The sequence below is a fragment of the Leuciscus leuciscus genome, assembly GCF_965113295.1.
Source record: "Leuciscus leuciscus genome assembly, chromosome: 20".
NCBI classification, from domain to species: Eukaryota; Metazoa; Chordata; class Actinopteri; order Cypriniformes; family Leuciscidae; genus Leuciscus; species Leuciscus leuciscus.
This window is the reverse complement of record NC_138744.1, coordinates 22069863-22094730: the sequence shown is the minus strand read 5'-3', so window position 1 is coordinate 22094730 and position 24868 is coordinate 22069863. Positions and strand designations below refer to the sequence as shown.

The following is a 24868-nucleotide window of genomic DNA, read 5'->3' as shown; positions in this document are numbered from 1 at the left end:
TTTCTGCAGTTAAAAAGACAAAGTTGAAAATCTGGCTACTATCGTTATTTTAATAATTTCTTTATTTTTATTTTATTTATTAATCTGTCAGGGTTATCTAATCTAACTATTTGTGGCTTGTGTTTTGAATATATGTTCCCCTGCACTAAAGGCATTTTGCACACATTTGCTCCTCATCCTGTGACTTGATTCTGCTTTATTTCGTTTTGTATTTTTATTTAGGCAATTAGAAAGGTATATTCTGTTCTAATTTAATTTAGTAAATTAATTGTTTATTTTTTCGGTGCATCGATGTTGTGCTGTAGGCTGGCCTGCTAGCACAGGTAATTTAGCCGATTTAATTTGATTTGCATGTGAAATGCAAATCTGCAGTGTGGCCTTTCTGGAGTTATTTATGTTATTTCTTAGTTTTATTGATCAAAAATGTTTTTATACATTTTCTTCTATATCTTTGTGTGATTTTCTGTACATCGCGGCTTTGAAACGTTAAAGCCCCGCCTCCAGCCCCACCCCCATACACATGATTCGACTATTAGTCGACTATAGGCAAGACATGACGATTCTGATTCGACTATGAAAATCCATAGTCGGGGACAGCCCTAATACCTAGAATATCAAAATCAACTGCAGCCAGTGGATCTTTTCCCTATTTAGCAACCTCTGGAACAGTTTGGAGCAGACACACTCTGTCAGTTTAAATCTAGACTAAAAACCCATCTCTTTAACCTGGCATTCACATTACACATTATCACATTTCTATAATTTACATTCGTTAGAGGATTGTTAGGCTGAATATATTAGGTCAACTGGAACCGGGAACGCACATGATGTAATTGTTGCATCATTATTGTATCCGAATCAGATGGTGGACCTGCACCTAGGCATGACCACAATGCAGCCCTGAATGTCAGCAGAGATCCTGTAAATAAGACAATACCCTGTGAAGGTTGACACGACAGCCACAGATCCTCAGCAAAGACCATAAAAACCAGACAAGTCCTCTGCACAGACCTATGATCAGCTTCGTCTCCATACTGGAGTGATGAATCCGATCTTCAAGCAAAAGGAACTGGATGAAATATTTGAATGCTTCCGATCCACAATCTGAATTCTGACTTGTGAATGATGCAGCCTGAATCATAATCACACCGTGTTTGTTCATTGGCCAGAGGAGAACTGGCCCCCCGACTGAGCCTGGTTTCTCCCAAAGTTTTTTTTTTTTCATTGTCACCTGATGGAGTTTGGGTTCCTTGCCACTGTCGCCTCTGGTTTGCTTAGTTGGGGACACTTTATATTCAAAAATATTATTGATTTGACTGCACTGACACTATTGTATAAAAACTGAACTGAGCTGGACGATGACATAATGTTTTTGCAAAAAGGCTTTATAGATTAAATTAACTAATTTAATAACTGATGATCTTTAACTGAATCAACACTGAACTGACTTCAGCTGAACAATGATACTATTTTCTGTTAGAGCCGTTGTACAGCCAAAATGAAATCTGTTTGCATCATTGACTCATTCTCCTGTTATAACTGTAAAGCTGCTTCTGTATTAAGCCCTGTATAAATATGTATTGTATAAAGTGCTATATAAATAAATGTGACTTGACTTGATTATGTCTTCGTTTGTTCCTTTGGTTACATTATCTGCACCTTACTGTCATTATGTTCACCTACTGTAGTATTTATACTCTGTTATGTTTTGTCCCTTGTTGGATCTCGTTTCTAGTTACATGATCGTGTTATTATTTCCCCTGTATTTTCCTGTATCTTCTAAATAGAATTATTAAAGACTGTGTTAGCAAAATTATCTTCTTCGTCTAGCACTTCATTACAGTCACTTGCATTACAGAAGCTACTTGACACATTAATATGAAATAGAGGTTACACTTTATTTAAAGGTGTCCTTGTTTCAGTGTAACTATACATTTACTGAGTAATATTAATTCACTACATGTACTTACTATTGTCACAGTTCAAAGAATCCAAAGACGAAGATCAAAAGTTCTAATCCAAAGGTATTCAATAAAAGAATAAACTGAGAATATCCAATATAGCACACAAACAACAGCTGGCAATGAACTGAGGGAACACAGAAACTTGAGTATACAATGATGATGAACTAAAAGACTAACAGGTGTGATGATCCAATGAAATGCCATGGTAACTGATTAGAGCGGGGAAAGTGAACAAAGACAACAGGAAATAATGAAAAACAAACTAAAAGTCCATGAAAATGAAACTAAACGAACAAATGACTGAATATGTGTGACAACTATAGGGTTAAGGTTAGATTAGGGTTTGGCTTATGTTTATTTGCATGTAATTATGCATAATTTATAGTTATAATTACAGTAACTACATGTAAAGGACACTGTAAAATAAAGTGTTGCCGAAATAAGTATCTCCACATGGTTATTATATAAATAAATTAATATATAAACCATTTTTCAATTACTTTTCTATATTATTTGTCAATTACTATATAGTTTTAGTGACAATCACACAGGTATATAAGATTTTGGTCGTATAGCACTGTCCTTATTTGTATGATAAATGCATAATAAATTGATAGAAAATGTTTTATTAGGACATGAAGGCAGTGGGCCTAGAAAAATGGAGTTGCTGCCAGCTTATGATACGTCTCCCCTTATTTAGAAAAAAAAAATAAAAATCATTCCAGTATTCATATTATTTATAGGTTTAGAGCTCCTGCATGCAACGACTGTCATTTCTTGATTTCACAAATTGGAAATATTTGTGAATAAAAAGTAGTGTAAAAACGTCTTCATACAGAAAATCTTGAATTTAGGATAAAATTTGGAACCAACACAAACCATGACACTACCATTCAAAAGTATAAAGTAGTTTTTTTAAAGAAATCAATACTTTTATTTGGCAAAGATCCATTAAATAGATCAAAAGTGATATTGTTTCAAAAGATGTCAAATAATTTCAAATAAATGCTGCTCTTTTGAACTGTCTATTCATCAAAGAATGCTGAAAATAAAAAATAAAAAATAAAAATCACAGTTTCCACAAAAATTCAGCTTTGCCATCACAGGAATAAATTACATTTAAACCACAGTGAAATAGAGGTTCATTAAACAATCGTACAGATCCAAAATATTTGAACTGTAGTGTGTAATATATTAAAATATATAAAAAGTGTTTAAGTGAAGAATGACTATACAAAGTCCTTATATGGAGATTGTTTTAAGTGTATTAGGCTAAATACTAACTGCAGGAACAAGGTTACTCATTCACAATTCTCTGGATAAATCAACATTATGGTAATAACAAATTTATGTGCATAAACTCCTGTTAGCAATCAGGTGGGAATTTAGAGAGGAAAGATATTCTCTCTATTATTTAGAGCCTTGACAGACGGGACAAAAATGTGGGTCTCCATTCTCCCTCTTCAGCAAACTCTGTCTCTTCCTCAAGGCAAGAGCTGCACTGCCCAAACACACTCTCAGCAATTCACTACATCAAGGACAACTTTCAAAGAGACATCTCTATAGCCAAGGACAAAACCCAAACATGCATTAAGAACCACAGAGTGAGACTAATGAAACCAAATGCTCTTACACAACATTTCAAATCAAAGAGCAAACACAACCTTCAAGGGAGTAATGACAATGGAACAGCCCCGCTGATCAACCAACCCTTGTTAAAAAGAACACTTAAGCATACTTTTAAAGAGTAATCATTACAGAAATAATATTTTAAATATATAAATAATATATGCTTTAGAGTGCTTTTTGACCCAGTAAAGTAGGACTTGAGTACATTTTTATACGTTATTTCATAATTAGTTATTTTGTCTTTGAAATGGTTGTCTACTGCAGAATGTATAATTTAAATAATAAAGTAATATCGAATCACACTATGGGCCCTATCTTGCACCCAGCGCAATTGACTTTGTACACCGATGCATGTATCATTCCTATTTTGCACACGCGCAAAGCGGACTTTTCCCTCCACAGAAGCACGTCGGTAAGTTAGGAAATACACTTGCGCTCCCCAGGGCGGTTCAGCGCAAAGAGGAGGCGTGTTCCGGCGCAAACGTTCCTTCATGCTATTTTGCAGGTTTAGAAAACAATTGCGCCACTAACCAGGAAAAAATTGTTTAAAGTCAGTGGCGCGTTGCGCATGTTATTCATATGCTATTTTAAGGGCGCATGCTTGGCCATAATCAATGTAGCATGTGCACAACGCGCACTTTGATTCTCTCATCTACACAGAAGCAGCAGTTTTCATTTTTGCAAATCATACATTATTACGATAGATAGATAGATAGATAGATAGATAGATAGATAGATAGATAGATAGATAGATAGATAGACAGACAGACAATTTATTATAAAAGCATACATCTAGCTTACACATTTACCCAAATTATCATACGCCTGTTTAACCGAAGTTAATTTGGGTGGGTTTCTCCATCCCCAATGTCCCTGACGAGAACGTCGGTCTCCTCGGCTGTGAACCGCTCCTGGCGCGCGCCTGGCAAATCCGCCGTTATAATAGGAATCCGCTTTAGAACAAGCGCGCCTGCTCTTAAAGGGAATGTGAGATGTCGCTCTGATTGGTTTATTTCACGTTACGCCCAAACCACACCTATGAATAATGAAGCTACTTCAGACCAACCCCTTTTAGATTTGCGCCGGGCGCAAGAGACCCGCCCACAAAGTTACTTGCGCTTTGCGCATGACACTTGCGTTTCAGATCGTTAAAATAGGGCCCTATAGTTTATATCGAATAACACTACAAAATGATAATCAAGTACTTTACATGTGCTTTAGTATGTCAACATATCAAAATAAGTGTACTTCTTTAAAGCATTACAAAAGATTATTAGAACATCATGAATGTACTTTAAAATAAAACATTTAATTTGACATTACAAAGTGCACTTTTTAAATGTGCACTTAAGTGACATGCTCATGCGCATACTCATGCTCTTAGTCATGAACGTGTACTCTCTTTAAAGTGCCCCTATTATGTTTTTTCGAATATTATCTTTCATGCAGTGTGTAATATAGCTGTCTGTGAATGTAAACGTTCTGCCAGGTTGTAAAGTCGAAAGTGCACGATAAATAAGTTATTGTCTACCAAAAGAAAGAACTGACTCTGAACCACTTAAACGAGTCGTCAGGAATTCCTGCATACGTAACACGGTAACACATTTGCATAATGCCAGCCTATGGTCTTCATTGGCTGCCTGCAAACAAGTCTACTTTGATCTGCCCTCAAACACTGTGGGCCCTATCATACACCAGGCGTGACGCAAGCGTTTTTTGCTAGTTTCAGCCTGACACAGTTATCATTTTCTCGTCTTGCACCACGTAGTTTAAATAACAAATGCATTTGCATTCGCCTATGGGCAGGCTGGTCTGTAAACAAGGTGTGTTCAGGCGCATTGTTGGCGCATTGCTATTTTGAAGCAAATGAAACAGATTGCGTCATTGACCAACAAAAATCTGGTCTAAAATCAATGGCGCAGTATTTTATTTTTGTGTGGATTCAGAATTTCGGACACACCCTAAGTGCACTAGCGCTGTGCGCTTTAAACCATGCGCTTAGATCGTAAAAATAGGGCCCTGTAGCTGGTTCGTGTTATGTACATGTCAAGAAGTCACTGTTTTCTGTGCAAAAGCAAATTCTCTTTGTAAACACTTCCAAAGGATTAGGATGTGAAGTGTCAGTGGTTAAAAATACCACAGTGATACAAGAGCCGTACAACCTTTTGTCAAATACATCTCAAATCTCAGAGAGGTCTAAATGGGATTTACAAAATGCTTATCCATTAAAGATGGGACAGTACCCACTTTATTTGGACCAACTTGCTCCTCAGAATCACAACCTATAAGTATGATTAATTGATGTATATATTTTGTACCGGGTGTTCAAAATACGTTGATTTGTGTTTAATATTGTATAGGTCTCCGGCTAACTCATGTTATTATTGTCTTTTCTAATCAGCTGTGGGCCACTATTGCCTAAAACTGTGTCCAATAATGCAGATTGTCTGTTGTTCTTACTACTTTGAGTAATGATAAAGGATGAAGTAAGAATTTAATGTTAAATCAGTCATTCAGTTCTCGGATAATGTATGCGCTGTTATTGATAAAGTTAATGATTCAGTTCCCACATGTGTACCACAATAAATTAGAAATATACACATCGGTTTTTTGATGGACATACTCTTGTTAATGCTGATGGTGAGGAATTACAGTTGCAACATTTCATAATGTAAGTATGTGGGTAGTGTATCACTGAGAAACGTCCTGCTCAAGTCGTCCTTGCGATGGAGGTTCGGGTTGAATAACTAGTTCTTCAAAAGCTTCATCATCGGATTCGCACTTGGATTGATATGGTAAAATCGACGTCATCGTTACTGTCTTTACAGTGTGTACAATCGCTGAGGACTGAGGAAGCCTCAGGAGCTGAAGTTCAGTTATGGTAATGGCTGTTTCGTTTCCGACATGCGCTGAATCCAATGTAGACCAAGACGTTGAGACGTTGAGACGTTTAAGAGTCATTGAAAAATGTGGTGATATGCGATGTATATTATGGGAAAATGAAAGTGTTTGTTGACCTTTAATACATGTAAACCTGTTGTAGGAGACCTTCAAAAACAAAATTAGAAACCTTTAAAATAGCATAATAGGGGTACTTTAAGTACTTAAGTGACCTTTTATTTCATAAATATAATATTATCTGCAAGTACTGTTTTTATTATTATTTACTTTTAAGATTTGAAGTACACTACAAGTGCACATTCAATACAAAAGCGCACTTCTTTTCCACAAGGGAAAATTGACAGTTGTGACACAAAGTATTCAGTTAGTATGCACAAAGTAAACTATACAGCACTCTCAGAAAGTATTTATTTGCAAGGTAGTTCTGTTAATGAGGGCAATTCTCTGATAAAGTGGGCACCAGATCACCTGCTGGGATTTCAACCCTCTTTGCTGTAGTTCAAACTCACAATTCCATGATGTTGGTTTTGAGAGTAAAGTCTGCCACCCACAGTGTTGGGGAGTAACGGAATACATGTACCGGCGTTACGTATTCAGAATACAAATTATGAGTAACTGTATTCCGTTTCAGTTACAATTTAAATAGTTGGTATTTAGAATACAGTTACATTGTTGAAATCAATGGATTACATGACGATACTTCTCTGTTTCACGAGTTTATTCACTCTCTAAATAAATTAAGGCAACTCCATGCATTTCCCAGAAGCCCCCAATATGAAAACAAAAAAATGCGCGGTTTGAAGGAAATATGAAGGAAATAAACATGCGTGACACAAACAATCTTGTGTACTATGAATTACACTGCGCAAAGGGTTGGATCTTCACAGAACATAAAATATTCATTTTATTAAATTTTTCGTGTTCGCATTTATGAGGAAAAAAACAATATTACGGACGTGAGCGCTCTGAAAGCGGCACTGAAAGACTGCTTTAAAACTTTCACAGAGACCTCAAACAGAAAGCACAAAGCCTTTCTTTAAAGTGAATTTCGTTTTGTATTAATTGTATCTTAATTTTAATAAATGTTCCATCAACCAATGGAAGTAAATAAGAAGTAAATATAGCAGACAATAGATAATCACGACACGGAGGCGCCGGCACGTTAACTGGAGCTCGTCTCATAAATGAACTGAAACTTAGCGTATAAGGTTATACTTGCATCACAGACATGTCTACTTTTAAACAGAACAATTCAAAACGAAAGAAAACAGACTGCTCACTACTTATGTAAACCGTATGAAATGCGCATTTCTCTCTGGCGCGTTCACTACTGCAAAGATCACGAGTCAACTTCATCTTTGCAGCCGACACTGACACAGAAAACACTTGTTTATTAATAAAACAATTAAAATATCTCCTTGCTATATTTGACATATTCATAATCATTACTTTTGCCGGTTCTTTGTGACAGCTTTTAGGTGCTTTATTGGCAGCACCACCCTTACATGTTACATGAACGCATTACTGCACCGCATTCCTACACTTATAAAATGTAATTCAATGTGGAAGTAATCCAAGTATTCAGAATACGTTACTCAGATTGAGTAACGTAACGGAATACGTTACAAATTACATTTTGGGGCATGTATTCTGTAACGAAATACGTTTTGAAAGTATCCTTCCCAACACTGGCCACCCAAACAGTTAAACATATCTTTGCTTAGAATGAGTAATGAGCTTTATAATGCTACCAAATGATGAGATTAGAGATTACAGCCTCATAATCAGGTCAGCGTGTTCATCTGAGGAGAAGGACACCCATCCGCCCTCCGGAGCTCAGAGCATATGAACGCACACACATGCAGGTGTACATATGCACATAGATATATTAAGTCTATACACAATATAAATAAACCTGCATGATCAAAGAGTGATTGAAGACACGTAATGGTGTCCAAAGGTCTGAGAGCACTTTTGAACCCGGCTGTATTTATCCTTCATTTCCACAGAAGATGATTAGTTTGCCACTAATTCCTTCGCATAAAAGCCTCAGGAAGTGTTTCAGGATTTTTTTGTGTTTTGAAAAGAAATGGGGGAAAAAAGAAAGCAAAGGGCTGCTGAGTTTTTATTCATCTGGCACTCAAGGCTCATTTCATAGATCGGTGATATTCATATTTCCCACACAGTCATCTGACTGAGAGAAGAGGGATTAATACTGTGTTTCAGAATAGTGGGTAATGAGACAGACAAAGATAAAGCGGAAAGGAATAGCTGAGAAATTTTTGAACAAAGTCCAAAAATATTTTGTCCAGTACACTGGTTTCTGCTTTCATCTGTCATGCCCGTCAAGTTTTCCTTTGCTTTCAGAAAATTACAAAAAAGAACTCATTTTGAGCAGTGTAAAATATTTATACGGTTTTGTTCATTATCTTTTTAAATCAAGAAAATGTATCAAGTGATGCATGTCATCCTAAGAAGTATAAACAGAACATCAGGCATTTATAACAAACCACAGCTGATCTACAATAGAGTCTCATATCTGCTATGTTGAAACTTAAGATAATGGGCCCTATCTTGCACCCAGCGCAATTTACTTTGTACAACGACGCATGTATCATTCCTATTTTGCACCCGACGCACGTCTGTAAATTAGGGAATGAACTTGCGCTCCCGGTGGCGGTTCAGCGAAAAGAGGAGGCGTGTTCCGGCACAAACGTTCCCTGGTGCCACAGACGCAGCAGTTGCCATTTTTGCAAACCATACATAATTACAAGGAAAAATATTCCACATGACGGAAATCATTGTGGTGTCCATGAAGATGTGAAAAAATAGGCATAAATCCTGCTTACACATTTACCAAAATTATTATACGCCTGTTTAACCTAAGCTTATTTGGGTGGGTTTCTCTCATCCCCATACAATGTCACTTTTCTGTCTTTTAGGGCCCCGACGAGAACGTCTGTCTCCTTGACTGTGAACCGCTCCCGGCGTGCGCCTGTCAAATCCCCCGTTGTAATAGTAATCCGCAATGGAACAAGCGCGCCTGCTCTTAAAGGGAATGTGAGATGATGCTCTGATTGGTTTATTTCACGTTACGCCCAAACCAAATCTATGAGTAATGTAGCTACTTCAGACCAACCCATTTTAGATTTGCGTCGGGCGCATGAGTAATTTATCCCGCCGGTATAATAGCAACCGAGATCCGCCCACAAAGTTACTTGCGTTTCGCGTTTAATACTTGCGTTTCAGATCGTTAAAATAGGGCTCAATGTTTGTGTAGTTGATGCACGTTTGCATGGAATTTTTATTCCTTGACATTTTAGGTTTAAATTTAAATTATTATATAAATACTTTCATATAAATGTGTAAGGGTAAGTATATTTCAGTCATGACAACCCTCAGTTTTAGCATGTTAATGGTTATGACAATGTTAATTTATTAATCTTGATGGACTAGATCTGATATGCATGCTTCTTCTGCTTTTATTTCTGCTTCTACTGCAGAGAAAGTACAGAGACTTGCTCCTGTCAATATACATACACAGATATTCAGAAGCTGTACAAAGATACATGCATAAAATTTCCCATATAGCAGATTTATACAGGTGGTGCTGGGGGAGGTGGAAGTTATCAGAGAAAATCTGATAGCATGCTGATGGACCGGCTTACAGAAAACTCTGAACCAGTATATTTAAATGTTGAGCAAGCAAGTTGATTGGCTGCAGATATAGCTGAGACCAATCAGCTGAACAACTTGTGCTATATAGTAAATTATGTGATTGCTAGCAGATTGCATGCCAAGGTGGACTCAGTCTCCACCATCTAGAGTTTCCTGACTGAACTGGCCAAGTCTCATTTTACTTTTGAAAAATGTGCACTTTTTACTTTTATTCTATATGTTTTCTTCCTAAAGAACATAGTATGCAGGCTTTCATGCTTTTTACAATGAAATAATGAGAAAAAATTATCTAAAAAGAATTTTAGATTATGTATTTCATATCACACCACAGGATGTCAATTTCCCAAAAGTATTTCATGCCAACAACCTATTTGCAGAATCAGCAGGACAAATATTAAACCTCGAAAATCAACAGTGAGAGTCTTAATTTATATCATACACACTAATACAAAAGAGCTGGAAGTCTGTCTTCTTCATCCTCAGTTCATTTGATAGTGCTAGTTAGACTTTTTTTTTTTTTGCGTTTTATCATCCATCAGGTAAAAATCATTCTCTGATAGCTTAGAAAAGTATTAGAACACCTCTCCTCACCAAGCCACATGATTTGAGGTTTCTTATCCATCCAAAAGTGCAGGATGAGTTACATAGTACATACCAAAGTGATACTTCCATAAATGTAACTCATTTACTGTCAAATCATGCACAAACTCACCTGTCTGCTGTCATGTTTGGAGGAGGAACTGCTATTGCTATGAGATGGAGAGGAGATCTTCTGGGACATGGTGGAACTTTTCTCCTCTGAACTCATCTCCTGCTCTCAGTGAAAAGGAGAACGTAAAAAGAAGAGGGAGAGGAGGAGCTGGAAGAAAGGAAAAGAGGGAGGGAGAACCGATAGCTCAGCAGTTGTGGGTCTCCATTTGCTTGTTCTTCCAAAGCTTTGAGCCTGTGGACAGATGAAGAGAGAAAGAAAGGGTCGATCAGAAGATGTATGTGAAAGGCAACCTCAACACGATGTCTGGCTTTCATCTGTACAGGTAATGAACAGCACTCACCCACCACAGGATATCAAATAGCAGAATTAACTGAAAGCATAAAGGCTTGGTCAGCGTTATACACAATCTGAGGGTTGTGTTGAGGAAAGATGCCAGCGTGAATCACTGGACATACTATAGATGTCATCCACAGACCATCTCCTACTCACTCAGCTTCTTTGAATTATGATTACAGAGTTATGAAATAAAGTGTGGGAGCTACACTGAACACACACTGACTCTATGAATCTGTGCTTCATTTATAGCAGAAACAGACGTCAGTGATCGCTGCTCTGTTGTAACCGTCCTTCCTTCCCTGTCTCATCTCGTCCATGCTGCTCTGTCTTCCTCTCAGTGTGGTTCTCACATGAATGGAGAACAAAATGCAAATATCCACTTGCTTTGTGTCTGGGTTTGTTTGAAGTCATGTGTCACGACTCACGACAATACCATATGCATACTCATGTTACCTGTGTGTACTGTGCCTAGTGTCAAATAATAGCTGAGGTTACAGGGTGTGGTGTACAAGTCAAACACACATACCCACACTGACACACACACACACATATATATATATATATATATATATATATATATATATATATATATATATATTACGTCAACTGTATATATATATATATAATAACTGTCACATTAAGTTTAAATACACCTATGGGTTCTATTTAATATACATTTGACATTATGTATTCTATTATGAAAATTATTAGGGATGTCCCGATACCACTTTTTCACTTCCGATACCGATACCGTTTCCGCAGCTTTGGCTATTTGCCGATACCGATATCAATCCGATATTTTTATTTTATTCTTGAACTAATACTACTAATAATAAAATATATGGAAGCACTTTGCACAATTAGCCACATAAAAACATCTCACTCAAATGGAGAACTAATACTTCTCCATATAGTCCACAACAACAGTTGATAATGAAAGACTGCCACCCTTTATTCAAAAGACCTTGAGATATGTTTGGTAACCTGAATGAATTTAAAATTAATTTGCTATATTTCAGATCAATATATTTGTTTCCTTAAAATTTTAATTAACTTTAACTTTATTCTCATCTGAATTATAAATAATTTATTTCTGTATAAAATAATACTACCATTAAAAACATGATTTGATTTTCTGTTTTATTCAATGTAGAATGTCTAACTTAAAAATAAACAGATTTGTGCTGTTTTAGAAATGAAAACCAATGCAATATGATGAATGTCCAAAAGATGAGATCATTTTTGCTTTTAAACAGTGTGTGTGTGTGTGTGTGTGTGTGTGTGTGTGTGTGTGTGTGTGTGTGTGTGTGTGTGTGTGTGTGTGTGTGTGTGTGTGTGTGTGTGTGTGTGTGTGTATGTGATTTTGGGTGACAGTCAGTTTGACAAGAGTTTACAGATTGGCAAAAGCACAATGTTGTGTTTTACACAAATATAAGTAGGCTAAACACTTTTTGCAGTTTTAATGATGTCCTGTATGAAAATGACGGAGTATGTTTTTACGTTTCCACTGTTCGATCGCGCCCGTGCCTCTCTCTCTCTGACACACACACACACACACACACTCACCAGCATTGCAATCTTGACATCGCAGCCTGTTCATTTTGCTGCGTTCACACCAAACGCGAATAGAACGTCAAATTCGTGTCTATCGCGTCTAGTTCGATGCTTGAACAGTTTGAATCCATTCGCGCGTTCAAAGCGAATAGGACGCGCCGCGCGCGTATTATGATAAAGTGAACGTTTGAAGCGATATACGCTGATTTCACGCAGCCGTTATTTTTGAAATCGAAAGCGAGGCTCCGGTGGGAAGAAAACCGGAAGTGTCGCCTTTAATCACAGGAGAGTCGTGAATGCGATGGCGTATTGTTGTGTTTAATGATGGTGTCAATTCTAAAAATTTACATACATTTCTTTCATACTTTAGACTATATACAGTGAAATGCATTTATAAATAAAATATTTTTTTTCCTATATTGAATAGTAACATCCAATAGTGTAAATCGCGGCAGCAGCTTTAGGTTGGTAATCCAAGGCATTGTTGTTTATCTTTACTTCCGGAGTTCTTCCCACCGGAGCCTCACTTTCGATTTCAAAATGGCGGCTGCGTGAAATCAGCGTATAGACCAAGCGGGAAGGAAGTCGACCGGAAGTTGAAGCCGGCCGCGTGCCACCATCTTGTAGCAGAACTTCACCTGCTGTTAGCATCCCATTGACTCCCATTCATTTTGGCGTCACTTTGACAGTGAATAACTTTACATCTGAGGCGTTTGAAGACTCCATTTGTCCATTATTTATTTCTAAAGAAACACGACAATGTATAAAAGGCTCCATTACCTTGTATCTTACGTTATGGCCCCATAGAAGCAGTTTTTGTAAAAGTAGGCTAACGATTGCGTCATAACCACACGACTCTCTGTCGCACAGTAGAGAGATTACCGTATGGACGGGAGGAGAAGCTCGCGGTCAATCGGGGGGACGTAGAGGCAAAATTACAAAATAATTAATCAGAATACCTAGCAAAAGTTTATCCTGCTCTTAGCTCATGGACAGCTCCTACTCACACTCTCCGTCTCTGCAAGATTCGGAAGGGAATGATTCAGATTTCTCTCGGCACAGCTACTAGAGGACAGACGGGTTGCTCACGTCACATCTACGTCGTCAAGCTCGGTTTGAGTCTCCGCGTCAGGAACGGAAGTCCTAAGAAATCGCTGAAAACGGGCTTCACTTGTCTCAATTGAGTTCCAAAGAGATGACTCTGTCCACTTCTTATACTGTCTATGGTATAGACGCGCGTTCAGAGCTAAGGCGGGGCTACAGATTAGGTGTCCCTATAAGAACCCGCATATGCGCGTATCTAACAGTTAGTTCCGTATTACATTAATTAATGTGCACGCAAGTTTTATTTATTTTTATACCGTGTATTCTCTGTGTAAATCCATGCACCGAACGTATGTTCAGTATGAATACGTACCGTTCCACCCCTAATGGGTATCGGATCATAGGTATCGGATAATTTTTTTTTCTCCCCTCCGATATCCGATCTAGCGTTTTGGGCCAGTATCGGCACGATACCGATGCTGTGGATCGGATCGGGACATCCCTAAAAATTATGCTAATAAAAATAATGTTTTAACTTTAAGCCTATTAAATGTTAGAAAATTTAAAAATATATATTTTTGTGCTTGTTTATTTGATTATTCACAAACCTACAGACCGATATACAGTATCTCACCAAGGCTGATATGTTAGCTGACACTTGTTATTTTGTAAATTGTCAAAAATAAGTGTCGGAAGCATACTTCAATTCTGAACGCGCCGGATAGCTTATTTTGACAGCGCATGAGAATGCAGGTAATGTAGCACCTGAGCTGAGACACAATGTAGTTTTACTACACCCACAATGTTACAGAAGACCGAACCTAACAAGAAATGGATCTTCCTGTGGTCAGATTGCTCTGTATAGAGCAGAAAGATGAAGCCACACAAGTGACTTTTTAGACCCGGCTTTCCTTACCACCTTCTCCTGCCTACCCTATCTGTGTGTGTTTTTCCTGACCAGCTTAAATTAGCAGTATAAGGCACGCCCTGACCGTGATGGTCCTTGAGGGACATTTGCTGGAGTGGGTGCTGGCTAACAACAACTCCCCCATGACCGTATGCCTCTCGGGTGAGGCCAACTCCAGAGACCAGCCAGTCACCAACAACACCCAACACGGACATTATTCCTGAGCCCAACGCAGGGATCGAGAGAGCGCTTGAAATGACCCGAGCCATACCTCGCCCTGGAGCCTGAGCCCAACAGTATGTCTGACCAGGTGCGTGAGCCAACAACATCGTCAGTACCTGTAGGTATCATCGTGGAGTTCGAGGGAATGGAATGGAGCCCCGCCCATACTACCATTGCTGAGGGTGAGCTTGTCAAGGTTTCTGTATTATTGTTTGAGGAAGAGGGTTTTCTCTTGGCCTCGCTGGTCCCAGCCAGCTCCAAGTCTCCAGCATCTCTGCTGGCCCTGCCCAGCTCCAAGTCTCCTTCGTTGAGGATAATACAACCCAGCCTATCTCTGCAGCCTCCTCTACCCAAGCCAACCAGTCCCTCAGCCCGCCTCTCCTTCCACCTTCCTCGGCATCTCTTCTGTTTACTCCACTCTGCTGCGCGGATCTGCCTCGGGTCTTATGGTCAACAGCTCCGCCAGCCTCCTCCACCTCGAGCTGCCGAGCCCGTCATTCCACCTCGGCCAAACAGCTCCACCTTGGACTGTCATCCTCATGGCTCTACCGGACGCCCTCGTCCATCCAGTCATTCGTCTGCCTGCACCAAAGACTTTCTGGCCTTTTGCTTTGCCTCATCCCTTCACCCCTTCGGTTCCGTCGGGCTTTGGGTTCCCACCTGGCTCCTCCTGCCTTCGTCTACTCCCTGGCTCCTCCTGCCATCATCGCCGCCCTGTTTTTTTCTTTCATCTTCTCCTTCGTCCTGGGTTATCACGTCTTCCAGTTCTGCATCCTCCTCCTAACCCCGGTATATGATTAGAATTTATTAGTAATAGAATAGCAAGCTCTATAAAATGTTCTCACATATAGGGCTACTGTCGACATTCAGTAACTACGCATCTATATTATTTTATATACTGTATGTTTATCCATGAATTGTTTATGGTTTGTGGTAGTGAGTCTTATGTGTGCAAGGCATGTGCATTTTATATTGGCTGAGATTAATGTTTTCTTTTTCAGCAGATTACTAGTATGTATTTTGATGACATTTTGAAAAGCATATTCTCTCTCTCTCTCTCTCTCTCTCTCTCTCTCTCTCTCTCACTTTTTTCATTATGAGCAGCGGCACAGGTCACAATGTGGGACACAGGAATGCAGCAAGGTTAATTAGATTAGTTCAGCACTCCACAATCAAACACCCCTTCATTTCCATCAGCCTGTGGAAGTCAATAGAAACACACATACTTTCTTGCAAATCTCTCTCTCACACTCTCTCTCTCTCTTTCGGCCGTTTACTCCTTCTTTTAGTAAAATTATACTTTCTCTTCTCTTGGAGCAGGATACGATAGGAAATTGTGTAAATGAGTATGTCGACTCTTAAGCTAATAATCATCATCATGTGTCTGTTGCACATCAACAATTTAAGGTTTAATCACTTCCTGTGAGAATGGAGAAATCTGCGTTTTTTATAATGCAGCAGTGTGGAGACGTGTTTTTTTTAACTGACAAGCTATGACTTGGATGACTGAAAATCTTCAGACTAGAAAAGATGCTGAGAGAGTGATCTGCATTAACCACATCCAGTCATAAAAACATCAATCTTGTATCCAAAGTGGATAGCCGAGACAGGTTACCATTTCCACTTGATATTAAAATTGACATTCAAAAGGGTCCCCTGTGACACTCGTGAATTTCATCAATGCCATTTTTGTCAATGTGTCACTACTGTACATGTTGAAAAACGCCAAAATAGTCTGTAACCACAAAATAATGCTGTTGAACTCAATCTAGGTACAAATAGGTTCTGTACTCATAAAACGAGGCATTGGAAAGTTTGTAAGTACATCAGGAGTTTATTTAAATAACACTTGCCTGACGGCTCATCCTAACCCGGACGTCGACACCACTTCAGTGGTTTGGAAAAAGCATGTAAAAGCCCTGGCAGAAAGCGATGCATAAGGATGTAGTGTAACGATGCCCAGTTCCAGGAATGCACTAATATTTTGTTGGTAGTACCAGTTTGCAACAATTATTAGTTAACACTAAGTTGTTAACACTTTGGAAAAAATTATAATTTGTCGTTACACTACATCCTTATGCATCGCTTTCTGCCAGGACTTTTACGTGCTTTTCCCAAACCAAAGTGACGTCGACGTCCGTGTTAGCAGTAGCATGAGCCATCAGGCAAGTGTTATTTAACTCCTGATATACTTACAAACTTTCCAATGCCTCGCTTTATGAGTACAGAACCTATTTGTACTACTGTATAATTTTGGTACCATTCTGGGCATTATTAGTGGGGTAATTTACGAGATACATCCAAGGATCCATTAGTGCCTGCACTAAGCCATCCGGCTGATATTTCAAAATAAGCTCTAACTTTACCAAGGGAAAAAAGGCTTCTGGGGGGGGTGTTTGGCTCAAGGTCATGGTGCAAAGTAGCCTGGTTCTACCAGACTCTCGTACATTTCATTTGTACAGAGGGTCTGGCCTCTCTCCATTGACAAGCGTTAACTTCCTTGTAGGCGGGTATTCTGTTGAAGTTTAAAACTATTGGATCGCCAAAAATTTGGCCGGAGAAAACCAAAGAATACACCACAATCCCAGACGTAGTACTGAAGGGAAATAAAATTGAGCGGAAGTACGCAGGAGGGCGGAGCCAGGCTAGGTGCAAAGGACCCTAGGTTGATTTTACTCCGAACCATCCCTTTAAGCACCTCATCACTGTGCTAATAGTAATTTGAGTTATCATTATCACTTTTACTGGGTGCTGTTGCAACCTTTAAAACACTAAGAAAGAATTGTTATCTATTTGTTTCTAGATGCAACTTCAGGTTAAGTGACAGCTGGATATTCTCATTCAACTTTCTCCTTTTTATTGGAGTTTGTGTGTTTCTTTTTATCTCAGATAATTTGATTGTTTGAATTGACCGCAACTTCCTAAACCTCTTACTGAGCAATCGAGGATACAAATACGGCTAATTACGGTCTCAGCATGTGCTCGCTTTAAGTAGCTATGGCGACTGGTTTGTTCCGGTAAACAGACTCCTGGTTGTGAGTAAACGGCACTCTCCACCGCCGCCTGTCTCACCTCACCCCACGCCACTTCAGAAGCCAACAGAGAGCAGCTGCCTCTGTGTGCCGCCCCAATTATTTATTCATTCACTTTCCACTGTTCACACTCAACACACACAAATACTTTACATGCGGCCATACACGTAGACGCACACACATAAGTAGCTGACATTAAATACTTGTGGGAATTTATATTCTGCATTGTAATATAATATACTTGAAAATTAAACTGCATTTTTCTAATTCTTAAATCATTATGCATGCAGCTTTAAATAACCTAATTTTATTTGGAATATTTGCAATTCAAATGTTTTTAACTATTTTAAAGACAAAAGGTTGATTGAAATAGATAAAAAGAATTACAAGTTTTTTTCTTTAAAATTAATATTTCAATATAAGTAGCCCATCATCATCATGACAATTGCCGAATATATATAAATGGACTGTGGCCCTCCAGGAACTGAGTTTGACACCCCGATTTAGACGGTTTAATTACACATTTAGGGTGTGTTTAAAATTTTAGTTTGGTCTTTTGGTTAGGACCAAAAAAGAAAATAATACATTTAGTCCTGGCTCACTTAGCGTTCAAAAACCCTACTTTTATGACGTATATTATCCGATGGTATTTTTTCCAGCTGAGAACTCGTGAAGAGCTTATGACATGTGTAAAGGAGACAAAACATTACCAAAAATTTTCCTCCATTGCTCACACAAACAAAGATCTGCTGCAAGGAGACGGCAGCTCCGACGCCAGTACCGAACTGTAATGGGCAACGTAGCTAACATAGCTATGATGAGAAAAATCAGGTGTGCTTGATTATTCTGTCCTTTTTAGTGTCACATCTTGAGACATCACGTCCTGTTTTTGGTTCGTTTAGATGTCTTTGTTCCATGTTGTGTTCATATTGCAGTCGAACCACACCAGAGTTCGTTTGAAAGCAGACCAAGACCCATCTTTTCAGGGGTTTCATGGGGAAGCGGATATAAACAAAATGGATACTGTGATGCCGCAACTTGCTGTATACATTATATGAGGAGACATTATAAAGCCGTTCCTGCATGTCCGTTGTCCACTGGACCCGTACAGCTGCTTGTTTTGGGGTCGCCATTTCAAAAGTTCCGTCACTTCCGTCTCCTTGTAGACTTGTCTCTCATTATCTATTGTGGAATTACTGACGAATCATAGTCGTAATCATCTATATTTAAAATCCTAAATATTAAACGTTTGATATTGTTGGGGCAGCTCAATGCGTCTGCGAGCAGATCGGGAGTTTAAAAATTTGATCTGTAAACGCCTCACATTACCACATAATCTTGGCCGACCATCGGAACCGACCGAATCTCTGGACACGATTTTTTCTCAGAATGTCAGAGGGGTAAATCGGTCATAAATTGGTCATAAATCTGTCATAAATCGACCTGAAACACCTGTAGTTTGAGCCTAGCTTAAGAGACACGTCCAATCAAGCTCAACTGAACATGAAACTAGCCTATGTTTACAGCTCAGACTAACTGCACAACATTAATCATCTTTTATACTAGAATATAATATTCATCTTAGCTTGACTTGACTTTGGTCAATGATTGACAGCGGTCAATGATTGACAGCGGTCAATGATTGACAGCGCTGACTGAAGTCCGTTCCGATATTTTCATTTACACACAACATTTGAAACATACCGCACAAACCCAAACAAGTATTTGTACAAACGTTGGCATCGTTTTGCCTGGAAAAGAGGACATTTCTGCTTATACCTTATTCAACGTGAACTTGAGATGATTTTGATAGTATGACCGTTACGTGTGAACACTAGTGAACAATAAATTAAGAGACAGCTAAATCCTACACTGGGATTGAGGCTAGTTAGTACCCATTTTTGCAAAACTTCAAAAACATATCTATGCATTTCATGGCAGTTGCTAGCTCAAATGACCATAGATGCAGTAAACGACTACTAGAGACTCCAACAACTTTTATTCCTTCACAAGTTATGCTTACGAGGCAGTTTATTAATTATTTATAGTGCATGATTTGTAAACAAATACATTTTGACATTTACATGCAAGCCAGCTCCATATGTATAGTTTTTGTAGTAAACTTGCTCAGTAGCTCACCTGGTACAGCACTGCACTTGCAATGAGGAGCGCTCTGATATGAGTCCTGTGTGACACAAGTCACAATAAAAGAGCTCACAGACTTGTTGAAGCAAGATAAAATGCCATGGTTGCTTTGGCAAATGGGTTTTTATCTCACATTTGCTTTTGATAACACTATCAGTTAGGTTTAGGTTAGGGTTTAGTGTAGATAAGTTATTTTCAAACGTGATAGAGAATAATGCTTTTAGTGCCATTCACCAGACATTTTATTAGCTAACAGCTGCAATACATACAACAACCAGCGTAACAAAACACTGCCAGATTCACATTCATTTGTTTCGGAACATGATTTAGTGCCACTCACTGTACGTTTCATTTTAAAAGTGTTGCGATATGGGCAAGAAGCAACATAATATCATTTTTCAGAAATGTCGCCATAAGCACGTTTTTCTAACGAGCCTGCGTTGTAAAATCTACATGCTGATAAAAAAAAATCCATGGACATGCATTAACTAACCTTATTCACAAGCAGGAATATGCAAACATACATGTGCACAGAAGCATAAACCATGCAAACACACACACAATAACCAGCTTACAAAGACCAGCAGAAGTGCAAACACATGCACACGGCATGTAACTCTAGCTTTACGAAGCAGGCCGTTTATCTAAAGAACGTTTATCTCTGGGCATTCAGTCACGTCTTACTGTCATGCGTACAGTTGAATACAGTACAGGCTATTTTCCAATATGCCAACACACGAACACAGTTGTAAATATAGACGTTGGATATCAGTTAGACATGAGCGATTTATGTTTTTCACGTTCTTTCTTAGGAATTTGATGCTTAAATCCTGACTGATCCTTAAATAGCACTTTTGTTGAGTTTATATGTTCATAAGATCCTTTTTAAGTTGCAGCTTGCCGTCTGTAATAAAGGAGCTCGAGCACTCGACTTGAGCTTCAAAGAAACAGTCCAGCAAAAAATACATATTCTGGCATCATTTACTCCCCCTCATGTCATTTCAAGCCCATTTAACTTTGTTCCATGGAACACAAAAAGAGACATTTTAAATAACTTCTCTATGCAATTGAAGTGAACGAAGATTTCAAGCTTCAAAATGGACACAAAAGTACATAATGGAATCATAAAATAGACTATGTGACTCGTAGACTATTGCATGCCTTCTGAAGGAACAGATTGAAATTGTTGTCATTATACACTGATAACTTTCTTCTTCTGTACTGCTGTGACCAGTCAGCAAGTTCTGATAAGCTCAAATTATTCAGACCGGTTTTGTGTTCCCGATCAAGCCATTAATTGAAGAGATCTGACTGACAAGAATGACCATCCCTGAGTGTGGACGGTGTGCAAGAGCGGCTGTCAAGATTTTCAGTAAATAACAAATTTCTGTCTTCTGTTGAAAAAACATTGAAAAAACTTTTATGGTAATGATCATTTAGCGCTATATCCTCTAATATTTTTATCTAGAGCCAAACGCGCTTCATTCAAGCCCTTTCCATTCCGTGCGCATTGCCCCTTTACCCAGCTAAAGCATGGTGTTTTGCATATGTAATTTGATTGGTGGTTGATGGAGAAACTATTAAAGAGTCGTATAATACTATCGACATTTATTGTAAATTATCATTCAGGAAATAAAATAGAAACAGTATATGTGTGATCTTGATCAAGTATTAATACAGGCTGACAATATACAGGCAAAACAATATAAAAGAACATATGATTACATAGGAAAATTGGATACATGATTGTATATATCTCAAGTGATTATTAAGGGGAATAGGATTGGGATGGACTGAATAGAAAAGGGGTACATTTGTCTGTTTCAAAGTGAATTTAGAGTGAAACTCTTATCTTGATGATTGGTCTTTGTTATCATGGTAACCAGAGGCCTGTTTTGTTCTTGGTGTTAGTTGCGGTTTGGGGATACTTTCCAGACACCTAGTTTGTTTCTTGGGTTAGGGGTCTGGTTGATCAGTTATGGAATATAACAAATAATTGTGTATGATCAGTCTCAAGTCACTACTTGCTGCTTATTTAACCACCATAGTACAATGCATAATTATAGAAAGTAACTCACGACTGTTTCCCAAAACGTAACTTTGTCGCACATCCGTCGTTCGAACCACGTTGGTTAAAAAATATATAGATAATGACGTCACACAGGTGGTGGACTCATAATGTCAACCAATTAATCTGCTCTAGATCGAATTAATGTCAGATTATTGCTGTAAAATAACGAACATGGCATCTGAAGACTACTTTGCTATTTTTGTTCTTTGTTGTTTTGCTTTGTTGTTTTGCTTTATTTCCAAATGTTTCATTCAATTGCAAGTTCTCTCTTACATCATTCCAGGGTTCCCTGGTGCACAGTGCTTTAATTCTCTTGACAAACTGAAAGACGTAGAATAGAATTTGTATATATTTGGAATAAAATGTATTGAATTTACTGTATGTTGCTTGTTTATTTTGCTCAACAGCATGATGTAAGTCCACATGTCTTACCAATAATGCTTCTAACCACAGATCGAGAGCTCTAGTTCCAACCACAAAACTTTGCAATGTTGTTTGCAAATATTTGTTGGGACCATGGTTTCGAGAAACACACGAAGTTCGTTGAACTATGCTGGTAACGATGGAACTTGTGACCATTGTTCTCTAATAATGCTTTTGGGAAACACACCCCTGATTGGCGATATGTGAATCTCAGGTCATTACGTGACAGAAGAGACAGACTGGGGAAATGGGACACATCACAGTACTCCAACCCACAGGCAGCCGGTCTGAATGAAAGATTCATTAATGCTGTTGGCAATCCAAGACCCTCTCACACTACATCAATTATAGACAGAAATAACAGAGAAATACTGCACGCAGACTCTTTTTAGTACTATTTATGACATATTCATTATTTATTAAGGAAGCAGGCGAAAGGGAAACAGACCAATAGCCTATCTAAACAGAATCACAAGATCAACCAACTCTGCCTTTGCATTATACACAAATTCAACATAACAGCTTGGATTTGTTACTTAGTAACTATGTATCTATCTGTGTGAACTTCCCAGTTCATATTTCATCCTCTATTCAAATTATATTTTCAAATTATTCAGTATATATATATATATAGCAGACAATATAGTCATGGAGGCGCTGGCGCGCCGCGGTCACTTGCATTGCACGTGAACTGGAGCGCATCTCATCATAAATTAACCGAAACTCAGTGTATGCCTCACATACATGAGAAATACATCTGAAGAAAGCTTGAAATGTCTTTAAACAAAACAATTCAAAACGAAAAGAAATAGGCTACTCTCTGATTATGTAATCCATGATGTGGGACCTGATATTCATTTATGTTATATTCATGCTTTTTTTTCCTACAGTAAAGCACAGTCCACAAACAATCTCAAATGCAAACTCCTTATAATAAGACAAATCTCTGGAGGCATGCTCCAAGCACACTCATCTCATCCCTTTTCCCACATTTGTAGTAATGACACTATAACCAAACCGGAAATTGTAACGCGTGCGCACGCGAAACTTTCTCGTGAGCACGCGATAGTTTCTCGTGCGCACGCTAAAGTCCGTATTATAATTTTTTTGCAAAGTCCCCTCAGGGGCTCCGTACTTTTGGCATTACAAGAGCTTTTTTTTTTTTTATTATTATTATAAGGGTTGTGCAGAATGTACAAAATTATGCCATAATGCAAAAATCTTAATGGTCTTATGCAGACCATTATTATAAAGACCATACTATAAAAGTAATTAGGATTATGCACAGATGCAGAACAGCAGAAGGACACAGTGAAAAGCACCTTCGTGGGTCGAGACCCTGCACTTGTAACCCCAGCATCCGCAAAGATGAGGGAGTGACGTAATATGGGCTAGGTGAGATAGGATGACTGGCAGCTCTCTCCGTGTCTGCGGCCCTGTAATTTAATCTCTCTGTCACAGGGTGCAGCGTATTGTATGTTTCTTTTGAAAGTGAGCATGGCACAGACAATGCCAAAAATAACTACCACACAAAGCTTTGACAGAAAACCGAATGACAGTGGCGGTACAGGCAGGGCGCCAGTGGACGGATGAGGTGCTATAATGTTTCAGAAAATGAGAGGGTGATATCAAGGGGTCTCAGTAAATGTAAGATGCCCACTCTCTCTCACACACACAAAGAAATATACCTTAAATGATCGCTCTAGTTTGTTATTTTAAAGGTATATAATTAAACCACAGAACACCTAATTACTGTAAATGTAAGAGGCGGATTTAGTCATGGACAGAGGCATAAATGCACTAGAGTGATCGTATTGGCAGATTATCATTAACCCTCAGCCTTTATCATAAGCAAGCGGGATAATCAGGAGGATTTTACAGCAGGCTGGAGTAATTGGCAGTATTACAGGAGCGATCAAGCTTGGTTAACAAGGTTTACATCTTACAGCGGTAACAAGATGGTGGTTTAGCAGACTGGAGTACATTTGAGGGGTTTATGACCAGCAGAGCTTGTTAGGTGAATGGTTACGGTAACACAACTTCTGCTTGCATAACGTGTTGGCAAACATATCAAGGAGGCACTTCACTCTCGAGGGAGGGACCTATGGGGATAGATACATGTTAGAGCTTGATTTATGACACAGGCCTGTATTTCCCACAGGAAAAGCTGGTTAAATGAAAGAAATTTAGCTGCATTAATACAACCTCTATGACAACCGGTGCTCTTTGGAGACCTGGATTAATTACATT

General features: G+C 38.6%; 1 protein-coding gene across 1 annotated transcript in view; it reads right to left on the bottom strand.

Moving 5' to 3' along the window:
• The window catches only part of osbpl3b (oxysterol binding protein-like 3b), an 88638-nt gene that overhangs the window by 45738 nt on the left and 18032 nt on the right, over positions 1-24868 (bottom strand). Inside the window, exon 2 of the mRNA XM_082150292.1 lies at positions 10885-11115. Coding sequence (XP_082006418.1) covers positions 10885-10980 — 96 coding nt within the window. The 5' untranslated portion in view covers positions 10981-11115. The remainder of the gene's footprint in view (positions 1-10884; positions 11116-24868) is intronic.